Source organism: Mus musculus, chromosome 6 (assembly GCF_000001635.26).
Source record: "Mus musculus strain C57BL/6J chromosome 6, GRCm38.p6 C57BL/6J".
Taxonomy (NCBI): domain Eukaryota; kingdom Metazoa; phylum Chordata; class Mammalia; order Rodentia; family Muridae; genus Mus; species Mus musculus.
This window is the reverse complement of record NC_000072.6, coordinates 87197885-87220813: the sequence shown is the minus strand read 5'-3', so window position 1 is coordinate 87220813 and position 22929 is coordinate 87197885. Positions and strand designations below refer to the sequence as shown.

General features: G+C 47.3%; 1 protein-coding gene across 2 annotated transcripts in view; it reads left to right on the top strand.

The window, feature by feature from the left end:
• Antxr1 (anthrax toxin receptor 1) overlaps positions 1 to 22929 on the top strand; it is a 201957-nt gene that overhangs the window by 114996 nt on the left and 64032 nt on the right. For both annotated transcript variants that reach the window (NM_054041.2, XM_006506564.2), the window contains exons 13-14: positions 3445 to 3540; positions 16364 to 16405. In NM_054041.2, the coding sequence (NP_473382.1) occupies positions 3445 to 3540; positions 16364 to 16405 (138 nt within the window). The remainder of the gene's footprint in view (positions 1 to 3444; positions 3541 to 16363; positions 16406 to 22929) is intronic.

Sequence of the window (22929 nt, the reverse complement as noted above, 5' to 3'; positions counted from 1 at the left end):
GAACTCTGGCTTCTCTAGCACTCATGAGGCTGAGGTGCAGAGATCAGAAGCCTAGGCCAGCCTGAGCTACAGAGAAACTCTGAGACTGTGTGTAAAAACAAAACAAAACAACAACAACAACAAAAGCAAACAAGAACCGTAGCCTTCTCTGTAAGACTTCCCAGTTTCTCTGGATCTTCTTAGATCATATTTAGCTATAAGGTGGGAGAAATAAGAAAATAGGGTTTAGAGTTCATTAAATTATCAATAGGAATGAAATGTGCTAGCCTAGAACACAGAAAGAATAAAGATAATCCCTGTACATAAGTGTCCAGTAAACATTAGCTATATTAGTAGTTAATGTTCTTATCATTGTTATCATCTTCTTTCCATCAGCATATAAGTAAGATCTTTAGGAGAAATGTGTTTTGTTCCTTGCTGGGTATGCAGCCATGGAGTAACCCATGCCTCCTGCTCTGTTTAGATTCCCCACCACAGACTGAACACTTTGAGCCGGTCTAGTTGGTCCTGTGTCCCTGAGCTGCCCACTAAACACAGAGTACAGACACAATAGACACTTGCAGGGCGTGACAGTTCTTGCTCTAAGTTTCTAGAAAACAGAGTTCAGACTTCTATATTTGACAGCGACATTTACAGATGTGACATTGATAACTTCAGGAAGCACATGGGCCCTAGGTAGCAGCTTTCTCTAAGGGACGAGACCATTTTTAAGCAGCCCTTGGGGAGGGCTCCTTGCTTATCCCCCTCACTACATCGACGGGGACTTTTGACTCCTAAGGGGCTGCCGCAGAGCCGGCCATCACTCTCCATCCCTGGTGTCTTCCTTAGGAGTTGTCCGCCCTCCCCACCCCTACCCCCCTGCCACCATGAGCCAGTCCTTCACCCTTGCTGCCCACAGAAACTGCCCCATCTCCCACAGGAATGTAGAGCTGTGCTGCATAGTGTCTCAGCCTTTATGGAAGGCTGCAGTTTTATAAGCCTCTTGGTGACCAAACCACTTATTACTCCAAGTGCAGACAGGTTTACGACCTGAAATGTTCACCGTGCTGGTTGCTATGGGGAAACAGAGGAAAATTCCAGCTCAGTCTGAAGTGATCACTTGTATGGGATGGCTTGGTCCTCTCCTCTCACTCCCGTCCAGTGCTCCTTCTCTCATTGGTTGATACGGAGGCAGCAGCTTTCTTCCCTCTCTCAGTTGCCTAGAATACAGAGACAGACAGGACACAAGACTGGCCCCTAACTAGCATGTGATTTCTTGCCGACACCACTAACTGCATGCTCTGTTCCAGACTTCTGTATGCATGCCTTAGCCCAACGGTCCCTCCTACCATGGCCTTGTCTATGGAGGACCCTCACTTTCCCCTACCCCACACTCTGACTGCCCAGCCCTGCACCTGAGCCTGAGGCCTGGCTCCCTTGAGGGGCAATCCCACATTCCCAAACCTTGGCTTTTTGGCTGGAGTCAAGGGTGTTTAGTTCCCTGGCTTTTTGGTCAAAGACATTCCAGAGAGTTCCAGGGAATGAGAGTCGCCTTTAAACCTCGTCCAGAGCCTTATTGAGCTCTCAAAGTAGGAGTGACTCATATCCTGGCTCTGCCACTAACTTGTGGGGTCGCCCTGGACAGGTCACCCAGCCTCCCTCTTGTGTAGATGTGGGAGAAGGACAGCGCTGAGAGCCTGATAGAGACCTGTGCATGCTCTTCCCTAAGGAGCACGGTGGCATACCGCTGGGTTGCAAGCCTCCCTCCTCCTGAGCCCACTTGTGGATCCCACAGATCACTCACTGCACAAGCTTCCCTATGCTCACACTCGGACGTCTGAGAGGAGACCCCCATGAATATTCTAAAGAAGCCACTTGGGATATTTCTCATTATGAAAACTTTTTAAAGGAAAGAGATACGGATTTTTTTAAAAGAAGTAAACTGGCCTGCCAGTGACGGTTCTTTAACATCTCAGTACCTATAAATGAACTGTCAGTGAAAATGCCAGTGTGGGCAGACACCTGTAATCCTGCCACTCTAGCACTTGGGAGCAGGGGGGTGAGGGAGAGAGGATAAAAGGATTGGGATTTCAAGACCAGCCTCAGTCCAATAGTGAGTTCAAAGCCAGCCTGAGATACATGAAATCCTATCTCAAAACAATCAAAAGCTATTGGTGAGATTGTTAGTAAGCATCAAAGACACTCTTTCTGCCCCTTACTCTTGTTTTGTTTTGTTTTGTTTTTAGGAATGATTAGAAAACCTTCATTTCCTGTAAAAACTATATTACCTCTCTTTTTGTAGTATCTTAAGTTTTTTTTACATTTTTTATTAGATATTTTCTTTATTTACATTTCAAATGTTATCCCCTTTCCTAGTTTCCCCTCTGAAAGCCCCCTATCCCCTCCCCCCTCCCCCTACTCACCAACCCACCCACTCCTGCTTCCTGGCTCTGGCATTCCCCTACACTGGGACATAGAGTCTTCACAGGACCAAGGACAACTCTTCCCATTGATGACCAACTAGGCCATCCTCTGCAACATATGCAGCTGGAGACATGAGTCCCACCATATGTACTTTTTGGTTGGTGGTTTAGTCCCAGGGAGCTCTGGGGGTACTGGATAGTTCATATTGTTGTTTCTCTTATGGGGCTACAAACCCCTTCAGCTCCTTGGGTCATTTCTCTAGCTCCTTCATTGGGAACCTTGTGCTCAGTCCAATGGATGGCTGTGAGCATCCACTTCTGTATTTGTCAGGCACTGACAAACCCTCTCAGGAGACAGCCATTTCAGTCTCCTTTCAGCAAGCCCTTGTTGGCATCCACAACAGGGTCTGGGTTTGGTGGTTGTTTATGGGATGGATCCCCAGGTGCCGCCCCTTACTCTTGACTCAGGTGTACCGAAATCTCTTTATCCCAGAAATTATTTCTCTTTAAATGTTATTTGACAGTACATTCCAGCATAGTAGCTGATGGCTTGGTAATTATACATTAAGAATTTGTGCAGTTGTCTTTTTTAATTGTATTATTATCTAAGAAAATGTTCCTGGTTGTTTTCTTAGGCCAAAGGTGGGACTACCAATTCCACTCAGGTGGCTTGTGATGAGCACAGCGTATCTTATGGCCCCGGAACACTGTGGCACTTATGTGGCTGGTGGGGAAGGACTTAGACTCCTGGTCCCAGGTGCTTCCATAACCAGCAGCCTCAGAACACAGACAGCTGGTGTCAAGTTGGACTTAGTTTACTGTAACCTAACAGGCATGTCACCATGAAATATCAAGCCTATCTCTCTGAAAATCAGCTAAAGAGAGTGTGTTGTGTGGCCTTGAGTGATGGGCAGAGTCTGACTCTTGGTGTACAATGTGCTGTGCTCTTATTGAGGCCTCAAATCTTCCATCACTGGGTGGAGGGTGAAAGGGAAGACCCCAAGTGTTCCACCTCACTGACCACCCTCTGCTCATCCCATAGTCAGACGGCTCCATCCTGGCGATTGCTCTGCTGGTCCTCTTCCTGCTGCTGGCCCTGGCGCTGCTCTGGTGGTTCTGGCCCCTCTGCTGCACAGTGGTAAGTGGGCCAGCCTCAGGCCACAAGAGGCAAAGGGACATGAAAACCCCAGGTATATCAGTTGGGATTGGGGAGGGGCGGGCAGGAACTGTAAAAGTAAGAGATAAGTCTAGCTTTAAAAAAAAAAATACAACTCAGCATAATCCAGGCTTGGTCACTTGGTTCTGTGAGCTGTCAGCATGGGCTGGGGGCAAGGCTACCAATGGCAAAGCCTTTGGTATAGCCCTGTAAATACAGAAGACAAGGACTAAAGTATTTGTATTTGGTATTTGGAAAGGACATAGACAGTGCTGCTGTTGTCATTATCCAAAAGCACTTTGTTAGAGTGGAGATCCATTGATACATTGTATGATGCTGGTTTGTTAGAGTTGGGATCCATTGATACATTGTATGATGCTCAGTTTGTTAGAGTTGGGATCCATTGATACATTGTATGACACTAGGTTTATATCTGTGAGAAAGGCTTCTTTCCCAAAATAAACTTTTCAGGAAAGGAAGAATTGTCACCCAAGAAGGCAGGATTGTTTTGCAATTTTCAAAATAATTTTAAATTAATTTTTTTCTGGTTTGAGTCCCTGTTGCCTGGGAAGGCAGCTAGCATGTCTTCATGTGGTCTCATTTTGTAAGTCAAAGGCTTCCTGTGTAAGGGGAGATCATGGAGACAGACAATATCTTCTGTTTGTGATGTTATTGACTGCCCCGCCCCTGCTTGCTTAATGTTGGCCTGCACCCCAGAGTTTCAAGTGGCCTCCAAACTCTTTTGACCACTCACTTCAGGGATCCGGACTGGGGCTGGATGAAGTCACATGTTTCCAGAATGGAGTGCAGTGTGCAGGAAAGAGAGCCTCCCCACAGAGACTCATTCAGAGGTTTCTGGAAAGTGCCTCCACCCTGAGAGACTGCACCCCAGAGCTCTCAAACTAACAGAAGGTGTCTTTGTGAACTCTGGTCCCCAAACCTCCCTCTGTCACTCTCCCTGCCCTTCCTCCAACTATGGGAAATGTCACTTGATCTAGTAGCTGAGCTGCAAGCCTGTGCTAAGGAAACAGCTAGAACCATAAGCTTACAAAGTGTGGTCACATGAGGCCACTCTCTCCCCACTGCAGCACTTTCTCTAGAGGGTCACATTCACAGTGCCCAACAGCCTGCAAGGTCTCCACCCCCAGACAGGCCAACCTTAACCCTTTAATAGCTACATATCCAGGGTAGGGACATAAAAAGTGGGACCAGACACCAGGTCCTTTCTGAAAACACAAATACTGTGCCCATCCACAAGGGACCTCATTCCCTGCTGAGTCCCTACTGGCCAGTGTCTGGTGAGTTTACTGCCCCAGCCCCTGCTCCCTGCTCGCAACACTTCCTGAGTAGGTGCTGCCTTCCCCTGATTTCAGCGGACTCTCCTCCAATGTGTCTGCTTACTTTTCCCTTCGTCCTGTGCCTCCGACCCTCCAGGTTATCTCCAACCCTCCTCTCCACAGCTTACCCTGTAGGAAATGATGCTAAATTCAATGACTCTCACTACTTCATATGACAATGAGACCATACAGAGGAACAGGCCAGGCCCTGTTACAGGGAACCACTAAGCATCACATTTGCAGGGTGCTCGCTCAGAATGGCCAAACTAAACTCATCACATTATTCCTGTACCCGCTTGTCCCCAGTGGCTTCGACACTGACCTCCAGCTGCCCAAACGGAAGCCTGCAGTGGCCTCCATGTCCCCCATAGGTCCCTGTGTCTGAACATTTGGTCTCTAGCCAGTGACACAGGTTTTGAGAAATCATGGAATCTTTAAGGGGTGGAGCTTCGCTGGAGGAAGTGGGTCACTGAGACAGGCTTTGAAGTTGTTAACCCGGCCCATCCCCCTGACCACTCTCTGCTTCCTGCTAGCTGACTGCTAACACAAGGTGACCAGCGACCCCACATTCCTGCTGCTGTGCCTTCCCCAGTATAATGGACTGTATCCCTTCTTAGACAGTGAGCTAAAATGAACAAGTTGCTTAGCAGGCATTTGGTCACAAGAACAAGGGAAGAACCAATACAGCTTACCTCCGAAAGCACCCAGGTCACCATGGTAACCTTCCCACCTCCCAAGTTCTCATGACTCTTCTGTCTCTTCCCCCAGATGGCATGCATAGGCCTTTTCTAACCCAGCCTCCTCCAGCCTCAATTCTCACCTTCACCTCCAGGGTCAGGGGAGTTCCTTAGCATAACTTCCTTCTTTTTATCTGTCTTTGCTGTTACCTGTTGCTGTAACCACTGGAAGCTAAGCGTGTGGGACTTCAGAGCTTAACACATTGCTCAGCTAGAGTAACTCAAAGTTCCTGAAGCATCCAAGAGGATGGAGGGCCATCTCTGGGCACACCCTCTCCTGAGAATATTGGGATGTATTATCTACCTACTGGGTTTGTATGTGTACATGTGCACATGTGCATGTAGGTACATGTGTATGTGTGTACATGTTCCTGTGAAGGCCAAAGTACTCTTACCTGCACTCAAATGTCATGATTTGCTAAGGATCATGGCGTGATTAGCGGGACTGCAGAAGAGCTGTAATTGTACAGAGGGACATGAGGGTCTTGGGGATGGAACCTATGTTAAAAAAATAAAGTGAGGCATGTACTTAGCTCCCAGTGCTGGGGAGGCAGGGAGGGAAGATGGCTGGATCTCTCTAGTGACCAACTAGAACTTGATAGGCCTTAGAGTGAAACACAAAGTCTTCAGATATGGCTCTCCACATATTTCACAACACTGAGTTGTAGGGCCAGACACACACACACACACACACACCAAGGAGTTGCTAGTGACTGGTGTAACTAAAACCTGGCACAGACAGACAGCAACTCACCCAGAATCTCAGGCTTGGACAGGTGTGTGACCTGATCACTCTCCAGCCTACTCGTCCCATCTGGACCTTCTCACTCTGCCGCTTAGGAAATTAGTTTCCACGATACAGGGGCCTGCCCTCCCCTCTGCATCCCTGCCCTCCCCTCTGTGTCCCTGCCCGCCACTCTGCATCCCTGCCCTCTACTCTGCATCTCCATCTTCTACTGCTAGCTTCCCTCCACCTAAGCCTGCCTCATTGCTCGCCTTGAAATCCACCCATGCACCCTGCTCCTATGCCTGCAGGTACAGTGGAAAGAGGTTGGCCATGACTGGAGATGACATGCCACCAAAGCATCATTATCCCCTCTCAGCTAAAGGAATGGGAAAGCCCTTTAACTTCAGATCCCTGGGTAAAGAGCCAGGAACTGGAAACTGTGCTTTCTCCCATTGTTCTTCTTCCATCCTTACCTTCTCTTGAGTCCCTCTGGAGATTCCATTTTGTGGCTCTCAGGCATGGCTGCATTATTGAAACTACCTGAGAATTAGGTGATCGGGGACAGCTCTTCCAAACTGGATCTAGTAAACAATGAAAACAGTACACCTGAAAACAGGAAGAGTGGAGGCAATAGCTTCAAAGATGTCTTTAAAATGCGCTGAAGAACAGTAGTAGTGAGAGGCTCCCTTGGGTCCCTCATTAGGATGATCTGTGTAGTGAATTCCCAAATGGGCTGATCCCAGAACTCTTCTTCTACCTGTTTTTTGTAACCCACCAAACCTTTGGCCTGTTCACATAATGACACTGGTGTTATACCCAAAATATCAAAGAAATACAAACTCTAGAGAAGCCTGAAGCAACTCAAAGTGCAGGATCTGGGACTGTGCCCTCCTTCCTTAGAGGCTGCCTCACTGTATCACAGCTAAACATCACGTCATCGGTCATCAACACGGTGACCTCTGAGGCCTTGCTCAGACTCCACTGACCCTGCTGGCAGCTGGAAACAGCTGGCCCATGGCCCAGGCAGAGATGTTTCTCCTCCTGGCCTAGCCGGGGCTTCTGAGTTCATGGGTTTCTTTTACTGTGCCACTTCCCAAACTTCTGCAGTGACCCTGACACGCTGTGGCCGCTGTGCCCATGTTCTGCTAAATCACGGTGCCAGTCATTTAGGCCTCATCCACTAGTGAGAGCTTCCTGCTGTGCCTGTCACTTTAGGTATGATGAACGTGGCCTCTTAAACACTCCCAGTCTCAGGCAGGTTAGAGGCACAAGACTATTTCAAGTTGGGGTTCCAATTGGAGACAGGAACACAGTGGATTTCATTTCTTTTAAAAAGAAAGAAAATTTCTCTTTGAAAATTTATTTTATTTCCTCCCTCATCACTGGCCTTTGATCAGCTTGTGCAGTGTGAAAGTTCTAGGCTGAGGCTGAGAAGGGGCAGGAGTAACCACAGTCAGACCTGAGGTTTGTATTAAATTCAGCCCGTCTGCTTTGTGGGAAGGATTGTTGATGTGTCTGCTCGTCAGCATCTCCTGCTTCCTATAGGTCTTTCGTATGGAGTTCCCCACCTTCCTATGGTTTCCTGACTTCAGTGGGAATGCTGAGCATAAGCCTTGGGGTCAAGGCAGAAGGCTAGAATGCACAAGGCAAGCGTCCCTTCCCCTCTACGATGCTACCGTCCTTGGAGTGTGTTTCTAACATCCTAACAGCACAGCATTAACTCTGCACGGTGTCTGACCTGAGGCTGTTTATCACACAGAAACACATAGGCCAGGGAGGCAGTGCATCTAATCCCAGCACCCAGCAAGCAGAAGGGGGTGGGTCTCTATGAGCGCTATACCAGCCTGATCTACAAAGTAAGTTCTAACCAAGCCAGGGCTATCTAGCAAGACCTCGTCTCAAATAAATAAGTAAATAGGTGGGAACAATTTAGGAAGACACCCAAATCAGCCCAGGAGATGCCCACACGCCCACACAGATACCCACCACTCATTCATACACTACATGAAATACATAATGTACTGCATACATATAAACATACATGCATACATATGCAGTGCATACATACACTTAAACTAACCCTTAGATAAGACTAGAAATAATGCCTTTTTAAAATCAGTTACTCTTACAACATAAGGAAACCCAACAAAATCCTGGATAAACATAAGACTCAGAAGAAAACAGGAGCATTTACAGGGACAAGGGAAAGGGACCTCTTGTCAGATGGCCTCAAGGAGGCACCTGAGGACACTCGGTGACCTCAGTGACCCAGAGCTTTGGCTCCGTAGCCCTTTGTGGACACAGGAGAACTTGGGAGTTGGGAGTGAGTTTTCCACCTGAGTCAGGTCCTTGAATACAGATGGGTTTGGCATGCCTGTCCCTAGGAATTCATGACTATAACCTCTCAGAGTTTTAGAGTTTGGATTTATACTACCTGGGGACCTGCACATCACCAGTAGAGAAATAATCCCAGATCAGGAGAGTGTAGGGACTTACAGGAAGAAACTGGAGTCCTCAGGTAGATTGGTGACTCAGTGGACAAAGGGTTGGCTGCATGAAGGACTCAGAAAAAAGGGAGCAAGGAAATGACCCAATGGTTAAGAGCATGCCCTGCCCTTGCAGAGAACCTGAGTTTGGTCGTCAGAACCCACATCAGGAGCCTCACAACCACCTGTAATCCCAGTTCAAAGCAATCTGACACCCTCTTCTGGCCTCTGTGGGTACTGCACACACATAATGTACAGACAGACAAGCAGGTACACATACATACACATAAATCTCACAAATTAAACACAAAATCTTATGGAAACCCATCGAAACAATGCTGAGCTCAATAAAATTTTCATTCTTTTCAATATCTTGAACTCTTAACTTTTCACTACGTATGTTTGTGTGTGTGTGTGTGTGTGTGTGTGTGTGTGTGTAAGTTAGATAACAACTTGCAGAAGTGAGTTCTCTCTTTCCACAGTGTGGGTCATAGAGATCAGATTCAGGTAATCAGGCTTGCCAGCAAGCACTTTTATCCACTGAGCCATCTTGCTAGCCTGGATACCACAAATTATTAATAAAAACACTGCAGAAAAATACATGGGTTTTGCTCTGGTATATAAAGAATGAGCATGCATGTTGTGACTGGGAGCATGAAGACGGCAGGCACAGAAGTGCTCCCTAGAGTGAAGACTAGCCAGAAAGAAAGACATCATGGCTTGAGCCCACTGCTCCTGGTATTTGCTCAGCACTGTCTGAGATAGAAAAATCTGCTGTTGTCTTGCCTGGTTACTCTCTCCATTAAAAATAAACCATCTATGGAGTTCTGATGAGGCCGTGTCATGCAAGATCCTCAGCTTTGTACCCTGTCCATGCATGACTATGGTTCATGTAGAGCAAAAGAGGACTCCAGACCCCCACTGTCTTCTCTCTAGAGTCCCACAGTTCTCTCCCTGGTTTCAGCAAGGTCTCCCATGAAGCCTCCCAGGCTCCCTTTGCACCCCTGCCTCTCCCAGCACCCCATATTTTTTCACTGTTATCCAAGCTCCTCTCTCCCATGCTGAAGGCTTTCTTCTTCCATTTGGTCCCTGGTTCATAAAACCAGGACTCATGCCTATCTCTTAGGCGTTGTATATGATTCTCCTACAAAAAGAACACACACTCAGGACTTACTTGATTGCACACATGTAAATGGAAGCAAGAAAGCACATGAGCATGTGTGCATGAATGTGTGGAATTTGCATGTGTGCATGCATGTTTGGAATTTGCATTTCCTGCTCAGCTCACCACCAGCCAGTCAACTGTGTCCCCTCAGTGACACTAAATAGAATCATACCATATTTCTCTACATCTGAGGGTGACCATTCTATGAATTCTGCCACCACTACCTCACACACAAAACTAAAGTTAAGTGTTCACTTAATTTCTCTTTGGCCTTTGAAAAGTCATCTTTCAAGCTAGTACAATTTCTCAGTTTTGTGATTTAAAAACAAAAAACTGTCATGCCTCCCACACATGATCAAACATACATGGGATGGACCTGTGTTGTAACGACACGGATTGTGCGTGCAATGCTCAAGTTGTCCGGGAAACTGGCTTGTGCACGGTGCTGAGAAGCAAACTGCCAAGCCGCAGGGCAGCAAACGAACTTGGAAGCTGGAGTTTAGAAACAGAATGGGCCTGAGTGCTGGCTAGACCAGCAGCAGTTACCCCTCAGTCCCCGATGCTCTGAGATTTCCCACCATCATTAGAGACCTGGGCTGCTCTGGGAGACTTTGAATATCTTAACTGCCCTCCAAAAAATGATGCAGGAGGACTGAGAGGCCAGAAGTGAGGCTGGCACCATTACGTGTTGAGTGTTTACTTGGGAGCAGGACTTTGAGAACAATAGGAAGTGCTTCCTGTACCTTCTCCTTTAGAGGAGCGCATGCTCATTCTTTCCAGAAGTAGTGACTGAGCAACGAGCTCTGAGTTACGGGTCAGAGACAAAGGCTGGCCACATGTGCTTGCATCTTCTAGAAGCTCAGAGTCCACTGTGGCAAAGAGAGTTGTGAATGCAGCTTAGCGGTCACTGCCAATAGTGTAGACCACAAAGGGTAAGATCTACGCCTGAGGCCCAGGAAGCCACATAGCTGGACTCGTCCCAGGCTGAGACAGTTCAATATGCATCGGAGTCCAAGAGAAGAGGCAAAGGCATGCCTTCAGAGCCAAGGGTATGATGTCCTCACCCCATGACAGTAGAGGCACCTGAGCGACCAGATATCAGGGCAAGGACACTGTCACCGTTGACGTAGAGTATCCCAAGGCTGCTGAGTTTTTGGTTTATTTATTGGTAGTTCCTTGCCTTCGTTAGCTTTAGTTGTCAACTTGACACAGTCTATAGTCACCTGAGAGGAAAGCCTGGAATGAGGGATCAGATTGGCCTGACCATAAGGGATGGTCTTGATTGTTAATGGATGAGGAAGGGCCCAGCCCACTGTGGATGGCACCATTCCCTAGACAGGTGATCCCGGGCTGTGTAAGATTGCTAACTGAACAGGGAGCACAGCCAGCAAGCAAAGTTCCTTCACAGTTTCTGCTCCAAGTTCCTACCTGAGCTCCTGCCCCGACTTCCCTCAGTGGTGGACTGGGACTTGAAAGTATAAGCCAGATCAATCCTTTCTTTCCTCTAAGTTGCTTTTAGTCAGAGTGTTTTATTATAGCAACATAAAGGAAACAATAACATCTTTTTTTAAGACTGGGTGTCAGTGTGTAACTCATTCTGGTCTCCAACCTGAGACCCTCTTCCCTTGTCTCACAAGCCCTGGAATTGCAAACCTGTGCCACGAAAGACTTAGGGCTAGGGTTTTGTTCAGCTGTAAAATTCTACAGCACAGCACTGTGGGAATGTTTAACCTAACACAAAACACAGTTCTGCCCAGAGCAGATTGATACAGACTGATTAGGGATAAGCTAATTCATGGTTCTAAGACTGTCATCACCACACCCTTGATGTAGGCATTATTTGTGAACCTTCTAAAAATGTCTGGTCTCAGTCTGTTGGGAAGATAGTACACCCATAGTTCTGTATAGCAAGAAACTCTCTACATGATTCTAATATTGGAAAATTTGGTAACTGCTGAGCTCATTGAAATTAGTACATGGTTCTGTTAATAGATTCATTAGTCTAGCTGTTGCCCTGGACCTGTGTAGACCACAGAGAGGCCCATATGTTAGCAGGCATCCCTTGGCAGTGAGAGACCAGGTGTAGGATGCAGAGGGGCCTGTGGGAGTGTGAGGGGTGCAGCTCGTACGCAAACAATGCCGAGACCTAAGTAGACTATAGAGAAAGAGGCCAGGAAATCCTGTCTGTTCAGTATCAGGTCTTGTTCCATGAGACAAGCACCTGTCTCCCAGGAGTTTGTGCCATATCCAGCTCCTATCATGGGAAGAAGTAACAGGCAAGGAGAGGGATATAAAAGCATGAGTCTGGGAAGGTGTCCCAGTAGTTACAGAGGGCAGGGTTCAGTTCCCAGAACCTATATAAAAGCTCACAACCTTCTGTAAGCCCAGTTCCAAGGGACCAGACACCCTCTTCTGACCCCCAAGGACACCAGGCGCTTCTGTGATACATTTAGATACACAGAGGCAAAACATTCATACACACGAAAAATAAAAATAAAACAAATCTTTAAAAGCATATAGGAAGCCGGGAGGTGGTGGTGCACGCCTTTAATCCCAGCACTTGGGAGGCAGAGGTGTATTTCCGAGTTCAAGGCCAGCCTGGTCTACAAAGTGAGTTCCAGGACAGCCAGAGCTACACAGAGAAACCCTGTCTCAGAAAAAAAGAAAGAAAGAAAGAGAGAGAGAAAGAAAGAAAGAAGAAAGAAAAGGAAAGGAAAGGAAAGGAAAGGAAAGGAAAGGAAAGGAAAGAAAAGAAAAGAAAAGAAAAGAAAAGAAAAGAAAAGAAAAGAAAAGAAAAGAAAAGAAAAGGACAGACATATAGGAAGTTGTAGTGGAGAACCTCTCAGTGGATGATAGCTAGGCTGTGACCTCCTGCCCTTCATGTGCACGGAGGTTTGACTTCCACTTTGAATGCACTGCCCAGTGAGAAGGAACATCGGATAGCTCCAGTGGTCACGTGGCCAGAGTGCACTCAGTTCCAAAGCACAGCTGCTGAGTCAGCGAGAGCAAGCTGAGCTTCGAGAAATAAAAGCGCTTATGAGCACTTCCAAAGGAGAGAGAACAGCACGCAAACTATCAACGTCGTGCATCAGCTGGCTTCATAGCTATGAAGAGGGCTTTCCAGGCCTCGCAGCTGAACTTGACTCCAAGCCACAATGGCCAGACTGTGGTGATCAGCACGCCCCAAGCTTTCCATGCCGCATGTCTGATCTGCCTTCACTGTATCTCCAGCAACCACCTTGGGTGCACACAAGAACCTGAACTTGGCTAGAGTGTACACCAGTGGTAGAGCGTTTACCTACATGTGTGTGTAGTCCCCAAAACTACAGAGTTTCTCTCCTCTGATTCTCCTTTCTGCTCCTTTTCCATCTCTATCCTCCCCTGTGCCCTCCACCCTCAGTGACCTCCTTTCTGCTTTTACATCCCATGAGTCCTATCACGCCAACTTCCACCCCTCTGCCCTCTCTTACAGACCCCTCTTTAGTTTCATAACCAATATCCACATTCACCCTCACTAGTATGTGAATACATAAAAACATGAAGAGCTACAAACCACCTGTGAGACAGAAAGTGCACTGTTTTCCTGAGTCTGGATCACATCCTATAATATAATAACTTTCAAGATCCATCTATTCTCCAAATTTCATTACTTCATTTTTTTTAAGTTAAATACAATTTCGTTATATAGCAGGGGCTGTGTTTTCATGAAGGCTGTGGGGCACACAAGAGAATGTGTGTTTTCCCGTGCTCAGAGCCTTGTACAGGGTGGCCCGTGTACTGCTGTTGGCATACGAATGATTCCATCTGGCTCTTCTGTGCCAGGCCAGGCTGGGCTCACCAGCTCAAAGCAATTGGGGGCCCTCATCATTGTCTCTGTCAGCCACTCAGCAGGCAAGGCCAGGTTAGAGCCCAGTTTCTGTTTAGCTGAACATGGTAGGTAGTTTGCTTATCAGAAATTGATGTGCCTAGTTTGCAGTGGATTCCTGTGGACTCTGGACTACAGATTGTGGTCCTTGTGATCAGTATTAGTGCGTCATGTGTGATGCCATTGTCTTCGGGGCTCTGTTCAGATTTGGCCCATTTAGGATATGGGATAGATGTTCAATAAATGTGAAGTAGGATAAATGAGAGTCGGTCTGAGTGGCAGTCTCCCAGTGCTGCGCGCGCGCGCGCGCGTGTATGTGTGTGTGTGTGTGTGTGTTTGTGCGCGCGCGCGCACACGCGCGCACATGCAGGTGCGTGTGTGCATGCATGTGTGCATGTGAGTGCTTGTGCATGTATGCCTGTGTGCATATGGAAACCAGAGTTAGAGGTTAAATGTCTTCCTCACTTTATTTTTGAGACAGCCCTGGAGTTCATGGATCAGCCCAGGTTGGCTAGCCAGGAAGCCCCAAGGGTTGCCCCATCTCCGCCTCCCTAGTACTTGGATTACAGGCACAAAACTCCACATCTGGCTTTTACACGGGAGGCTAGGACTGAACCCATCCCTCAGTCCTCATGCCTGCACAGCAAGCACTTTACCGGCAGAGCCTTCTCCCCACCTTGCAGTGTACTACCTCGTACGAGGCTGCTGACACCCCTGAATCCCATGTCCACTGTCCAGACAGACACCAGGCTCCTGTCTCGGGAGGTTATAGAGCCAGCCACACAGTCACCTGGCTTATGTGGAGGGCTATTAATGATGCGGACAAGGGGAGGGTGCCTTCATCTGCGCACTATCTCTATAGCACTGGCACCGCACACTGCTGCTCAGGGTGACTCAACTCCTGCAAGGGTTATGGGTTTGTTCTGCTTCATTGATGAGGCTGCAGGAGACCCAGAGGCTTCTCGAATCCTCACCATTGTGAGAAGGCCGGTCTGACACCTGCGCTAGGCTTCCATGATGTGAAGGAGCAGCCTTGAGCCTGTTCAGAGCTGGGGACATTGTCTTCTCCACAGCATCTGCCTCTTTGCAAACATCCTGCCAATGCCCCCTTCTCCTCCCATTGAAGTTGCTACCCCACCTCGTCATCCCTTCCTCCAGCTTCCAGCCATTTCCTGTTTTAAAATAATCTGCTGTCTCTGAAAGGATGGCAGGTTAGCAATGGGCAGTAACAGTCTTCCCCAGAGGTTCCCCTGAGGGAGTCTCAGAAGGGAATTGAGTGGGTGAGCAAAGTCACAGCTTCCCACAGCAACAGGAAGTGGAAGCAGATGAAACAGAAGTCCTAAACCCCAGGAGGCCTTCGTCTCTGCCTCCTCAGTTAATGAGTATCGTCCAGTACCATCCTCCGATGCTTGGAGCTCCTCAGTCCACTGCTGCTGTGGGGAGCCCGTCTAATCAGTGGAGATAATGTTCTAGACCGTGCGTGATGGAGACAGAGTTGGGGACCAGAGCCCTAGAGAGCGCTCCATATTAATCAAAAGGAGGAGAAAGACACTTAGTAGGATGGCGAGGAGATGCTTGATGCTCCTAAGGGAGTCCTTGGTCAAGAGGCTAAAAGCTGCCTGAACTCCCATCTGCAAAAATGGGGCAATCCTGCTGCTGAGATGGCAAAGGTTACAGGACAAACTTTGTAAGCGCCAGATGCCACCTAAAGGGAATGTGGGGTCCCAGAATTCTAACAGTCAGTGTGGGTGAGGGTAGCTAGTTCCTGATAGTACAGGATCACAGTAGTTCATAGCCAAAGCCTTGGGAAGGACCTAAAGTCCCGCTAACTGCTGACGTGCCTTTTATAAGTAGACTTATCGGGCCAATCACCATGTTAAGAAAGGGACTCACAGTGACTGGAATGCTGTCTGTGTGTCTTTCTCCACGAATTGGACAGATGGACAGTTGAAGAACAGCCTTGTACATAGTTACTGACATACATTTGCATCCGAATTGTCTGTGCCTGGAAGCGATCCCTGGGCAGCCCTCCTCTGCTGCCTTCTCTCAGGGGTGTCTCAGCTTGACTCATGTCCTCTCTCTCTATGGACCCAGTGAGGTCAGTGACAGGAGCTCCAGCCATGTAAGCCTGGTCTGTACCTAGCTGGTATCTGCAGCACCTTTAACTCACGCGTGCATCACCGTTCTTTGTTAATGTGTAGAACAGACTGTTGGGTGGAAACGGGAGTGGCTTCCTGAGTGACCAGGTGAACAAACTAATGAGCGTAGCTGCCCTGGTGGGACAAACCAGCTGGGGAACACGTTGCTCTACACGAGACTACAACGCAGAGAACACCCAGGCCCTGCTCTCATTGGGCTACTCTGACCAGCCAGACTTCATAGATGAAGTCCCCTGCTCTGGGCTGTTCCTATGGGATTACAGACATGGCAGACATCTTAGAAAGCAGGAGACTAGCGACTCCCACTGACCTGTTCTTTTCATTTACAGATCATCAAGGAGGTCCCTCCACCCCCTGTTGAGGAGAGTGAGGTAAGTGTCCCAAGCTGGGTGCATCTGGTGGGAGGGTGGCAGAGTGGGGCAGCACTGACTGCTTATTTAGCCCCTTGCTGAGCAGGGCTGGGCCCCTGTTGCACGAGAAGAGGAGCCTCTGGACCTTTCCTGAGTAGGATAAACAGGAGCTGAGCAACTCTGGCAGCCAGAGCTAGCTGATTTCTTTCCACAAAAACCCATTTTCAAATGTGTACGTTGTCTGCTGTCTTTGTTTGTTTTTCTTTCAAGGATTTTGAAAGATTTTCTGGGAGTTTTTTAAGGGGATGAGTTTTTGGTTATTGTCATTTTGATATGCTGGGACCCAGGATGTCACACAATGCTACATAAGCTCTCCACCTGAGCTGCATCCCAATCCCTCGCCCTTTTTGGGGGGCGGGGGGGGGGGACAGGGTCTCCTGAGGCAAAGGTTGGCTTTTAACATATATATCACTCCTGCCTGAACCTACCAGCCCAGTGCCCAAATCACAAACATGTCTCACTCACCACACTCAGAATAAATGTTTTTATCACTACAGTGATCTGCGGTTGGAAGGGTCTAATTTTTCCTCTGAGACATTTTAGGATTTTTGTCTCACCGCAGCTGTGCTTCCCATGTACAGGTTATGGTAAATTTGCCACACTCTGCAGACAATCACTGCTTCTAACACTGATGCCAAGGAACCCATTTTTCTTTAATTTAAAACAGTATTATGTAAAATCTGCCAGGTGGTCATGAATCCACTCCAGAGAGGGGTATGCTAATATCCTGGCCTCGCTCTCAAATCCTCTCTGTCTACAAACTCTCCCACTAACAGGGCCAGGAAACCGCTGTGGTGCAGGGCAGCTCTACTAACCTAGCCAGGGTGTTAGCAGCTGATTGCTGGGTTAGAATTCCTGGCAAATGGCTTACATAACTTGGGGCAACTTGGGACCCTTAGAAGTAACACCTGCCAGTGTAGATGGCCTCAATCTGAAAACTTAGTGGGCCCAACAGGTATGTTGACAAGGTTTCCAGTTCTCAACTGGGTCCCTAAAGTCTTTTTGTATGCACCTCGGATACCACTGCTCAGTCCTGTCCCAGCTCAGCCTCCCTACACAGAAAGAAAGATGATTAAGTTAAAATTCCATAAGTTTCTTATGTGCTGAACACTGTGTGAACCCCAAGAGACTTAATAGCAGCAATCAATTAAAGCGCATCTCACAGGAATGTTAACTCTCTGCCCAGAAATCAAAGGAGAAAATTACATTGCTGTGCAGAGAGGATTAGAGAAAAGAACTCTCTCTCTCTCTCTCTCTCTCTCTCTCTTTCTCTCCCTCTCTCTTTCTCTCTCTCTCTCTCTCTCTCTCTCTCTCTCTCTCTCTCTCTCTCTCTCATTGCTGTGCAGAGAGGATGGAGAAAAGAACTCCTCCCTCTCTCTGCCCCCCTCTCCCCATGTCGAGTCTGTCTTTAACCTTCCAAGGGCAGGAACGGAAGCTGGTCCCACGGTTCTGTCTGAGTATCCCTGTGTTGTGTGCAGCTGTCTCTTAGAATCCCAAAACAGAGATTGTAGCTCCATGACCTAGCCCCTCTGTTAGCTCAGGGGTGAAATGCCTACCGCCCTCAGCGTTGTTGAGTGGCTCTTTCTGGTGATTGCTCCCCATCAACCTTTAGAAGGTAATATTCTGGAGATTTGGGTCCTGGGGTACTGTGGGGTCTGATGTCCTCTACATGTGGCACAGGATCCACAGACGCTGTAGGTGCACAGATATGGCTCAGATGTGAGGCTAGAGCCCAACCAAGAAATAACAGATAAAAGCAAGGGAAAGGAAGACATCGAAGCTTTCTGTTTCATTCAATATTTGTACGGAGGCTGAACTTTGACTGAAAACAGCAAACCTCATTCCTGAAATGGAATGAAGACTACGGACACTTGGGACCTGAAGGCTTGTGGGAGGCTTAAGGCAACTTCCTACTGCCACGAAGATTACTTCAGCATGTGTGTTAGCTCCGGGGCTCCTTGGGGCCCTAGTCCCCTCCTAATGTGCTCTGGCAGGAAGAAAAGAAAGAGAAATCCCACAGAAAGAAATAATGTAACTTAGAACATATGAAGTATTTTATATGATGCTTTGAAAATCGCAGCTGGAATCTGTTCAGCCTTCTCCAATCCAGCCCCATGCGCAGACCCCGCAGGGGCCTCGAGCACAGCTCAGGCCTGTATAGAGTGCCCTGAAAGTCCTCCTGTCAAGTGGCAGCCTCCTTTCTCCTTCTTGGGGGTCTCTGGGCATTGCATTAAATCCTCCCTCTGCATCAAAGCGTCAGACCATTGGGTGCTCAAAGGTTAGGAACTATCTCGTTAATCTTAACACGAGCCGCAAGGGATGGCCCACGCTAGTATCCCCAGCACTGGGGACGCTGAAGCAGGAGAAGCCCAAGCTTGCAGTCAGCCTGGGCTGCATAGAAAGACCATGACATCATGGTGGGGGTGGGGGGAGAAAAGCAACCCCTCCGCCTGCTGTATATATGGAAAAGCTAAATATGAACTGACCTTCATCAGATCTATAACCATCACATCCTGAGGGAGGCTGTCCCTGTTAGGGTCACTACGGCTGCAATGAAATACTCTGACCCAAAGCAGCTTATGGAGGAAATTTCCTCACAGTTTCATATAACAGTTCATCATTGAAAACAGTGAGGGCGGGCAGCTGCAGGCAGGGCCTGATGCAGAGTGCTGCTTTCTGGCTTGCTCTGCCTACTTTCTGGTGGCATTCCAGGACCCCAGGTCAGAGGTCGCACCGGGGCCCTCCCACATCAATCACTTGCTAAGAAAGTGCCCCACAGGCTTGCCTACAGCCCAATCTTACAGAGGCGTTTTTTTTTCCAATCGAGCCTCCCCTCCTCTCGTGTCAAGTTGACATAAAACTAGCTGGCATAGAGGTGCATCACTGTGTGAATAGCTAAAGTTAGAATGAAGGCAGCTTACTGACTCTGCATAGCTTTCTCCTTCATGTAGAATCCTCTTTAGTAGGTGTAGTGGCTATTCCTGGTTGTCAACTTGACAATATTTGGAATGAACTACAATTCGGAATTGGAAGGCTCACCAGTGACCCTTATCTGGAGGCTTGGAGATCCTTATCTGGATCTTGGTTTGAAGATCTTGAGCCATAGTGGCTATGGATTCCAGAAGATTGAATCTCCGAGTTTAAGGAACACACCTTTAATCTGGGCTACTCCTTTCATCTGGGATTAAAGGTGTGGTGGAACACACCTTTAATCTGGGCTACACCTTCTGCTGGAGACAATATAAGGACATTGGAAGAAGGGAGTCTAGCTCTTGCTCTTGCTCTTGCTCCTTTGCCTGCTTGCTGCGTGAGACTGAGTAACTGCTAGATCCTTGGACTTCCATTCACAGCTGCGACTGAACAATTGTTGGGAATTCGGCTGCCGACTGTAAGTCATCAATAAATTCCTTTACTATTTAGAGATTATCCATAAGTTCTGTGACTCTAGAGAACCCTGACTAATACAGAAGTTGGTACCAGGAGTGGTTCTAGAGTAACAGAAGTACAAGGATGAATCTTTTAAAATACTGGAATTGGCTTGTTGATCCACCAGCACTTTCAAATATTGAAACCTCTCCAGATTCTCTCCCTCCTGGGAGCTCAGAGAATTTTGAAGACCCATGGTTGAAACTATATTCCGAACTTAAAGAAGCTAATGCCCTTGATTTTCTTAATGAATTAGGTGATTCAGTGCACAAAGCTTTCTACAAGATGGGGAAAAAATCGAAAAATGATTTTACTGGCTGGCTGCTCTTAGTATCTGTGGAAAAAATGATGAATGAAAGGAAGGAGTTGTGTGATAAAATCGAAAGGCTCCAGACACAAGTAAACGATCTAAAAGTTGCTAAGTGTGTCCTTGAGGAGAATCTTCTCTCTTGTAGCAATAGAGCTCAAGTTGCAGAAAATCAAACAGAAACTCTCATTGTAAGGTTGGCTGAACTACAGAGAAAATTCAAGTCTCAGCCTCAGAGTGTGTCGACAGTTAAAGTAAGGGCTCTAATTGGCAAAGAATGGGATCCTACAACATGGGACGGGGATGTGTGGGAAGACCATGTTGAAGCTGAGAATTTTGAATCCTCAGATTCTCAAGGGTTTGCCCCACCTGAGGAAGTAGTACCCTCAGCCCCACCTCTTGAAATAATGCCTTCCCCACATGAGGAAATTAATTTTGCAGAGTCTGCTCACGGCCCACCAATAGTTTCTTCTAGACCTGTAACCAGACTCAAAGCAAAACAGGCTCCTAGAGGGGAGGTAGAAAGTATAGTCCATGAGGAAATTCGCTACACTACTAAGGAGCTTAATGAGTTTGCTAATTCATTCAAGCAGAAACCTGGTGAATATGTGTGGGAATGGATTTTAAGGGTGTGGGATAAGAGTGGAAGGAACATAAAACTAGAGCAGGCTGAGTTTATTGACATGGGTCCTCTGAGTAGAGATTCTAGGTTTAATACGGAAGCTCGCATAGTTAAAAAAGGTGTCAAAAGTTTGTTTGAATGGTTGGCTGAGGTGTTTATCAAAAGATGGCCTACTGGAAATGACTTGGAGATGCCTGATATTCCGTGGCTTAGTGTTGATGAAGGGATTTTAAGACTTAGGGAAATTGCAATGCTAGAGTGGATATATTGTGTAAAGCATAATTGTCCACAATGGGAAGGTCCAGAAGATATGCCTTTCACCAGCTCTATAAGACGCAAATTGGTGAGAGGGGCACCAGCACATTTGAAGGGTTTTGTTCTTTCCCTTTTCCTTGTGCCAGATCTTAGCATTGGAGATGCTTCTGCTCAATTAGATGAATTAAATTCACTGGGTTTAGTTGGATCCCGAGGTAACAAGGGCCAGGTGGCAGCATTGAATCGCCGGAGACAAGGTGATCCTAGTTATTATAATGGACAGCGTAGACAAAAGAATGTTTATAATAACATACCCAGTAATGGTCAGCACAGGAGAGGTGAAATTTATAATGGCATGACTCGCTTGGACCTTTGGTACTGGCTAATCAATCATGGTGTTTCCAGGAATGAAATACATAGGAAGCCTACTGCATATTTGTTTGATCTGTATAAGCAGAAAAATTCTCAAACAAATGAAAGAAAGGCTACATTAGATCGTGGTAAACAGCAATCTCGGCCAGTGAATCAATTTCCAGACTTGAGACAGTTTGCAGATCCGGAACCCCTTGAATGAAGGGGTGGCCAGGTTCCTCTGAGGAAGGATCTTGATAAGACACTCAAAGGTTTTGCTGTTACCCTTTCTCCAGTTCTTCCCCAGAGGGACCTACGGCCTTTTACAAGGGTAACTGTACACTGGGGAAAAGGAAATAATCAGACTTTTCGGGGTCTGCTGGATACTGGTTCTGAGTTGACACTGATCCCAGGGGATCCCAAGAAACATTGTGGCCCTCCAGTTAAAGTAGGGGCTTATGGAGGGCAGGTGATTAATGGAGTTTTGACTGATGTCCGACTCACAGTAGGTCCAGTAGGTCCCCGGACACATCCTGTGGTGATTTCCCCAGTTCCAGAATGTATAATTGGGATAGATATACTCAGAAATTGGCAGAATTCTCATATTGGTTCCCTGAACTGTAGAGTGAGGGCTATTATGGTTGGAAAGGCCAAATGGAAGCCTTTAGAGTTGCCTCTGCCAAAGAAAATAGTGAATCAAAAACAGTATCGTATTCCTGGAGGAATTGCAGAAATTACTGCCACTATCAAGGACTTGAAAGATGCAGGGGTGGTGGTTCCCACCACATCTCCATTTAACTCTCCTATCTGGCCAGTGCAGAAAACAGATGGATCATGGAGAATGACAGTTGATTACCGAAAACTAAATCAGGTAGTAACTCCAATTGCAGCTGCTGTACCAGATGTAGTTTCCTTACTTGAGCAAATTAACACATCTCCTGGCACCTGGTATGCGGCTATTGATCTGGCAAATGCCTTCTTCTCAGTACCTGTCCATAAGGACCACCAGAAGCAATTTGCTTTCAGTTGGCAAGGCCAACAGTATACCTTCACAGTTTTGCCTCAAGGATATATTAACTCTCCTGCCCTGTGTCATAATTTAGTTAGAAGGGATCTTGATCGTTTGGATCTTCCACAAAATATCACATTGGTGCACTATATTGATGACATTATGCTGATTGGACCAAGTGAGCAGGAAGTAGCAACCACTTTGGACTCATTGGTAACACATATGCGTATCAGAGGATGGGAAATAAATCCAACCAAAATTCAAGGACCATCTACCTCAGTGAAATTCTTAGGAGTCCAGTGGTGTGGGGCATGCAGAGATATTCCTTCTAAGGTGAAAGATAAGTTATTGCACCTGGCCCCTCCTACAACCAAGAAAGAAGCACAACGTTTAGTGGGTCTATTTGGATTCTGGAGACAACACATCCCTCACTTGGGTGTGTTACTTAGGCCTATTTACCAAGTGACTCGGAAAGCTGCTAGCTTTGTGTGGGGCCTGGAACAGGAGAAGGCCCT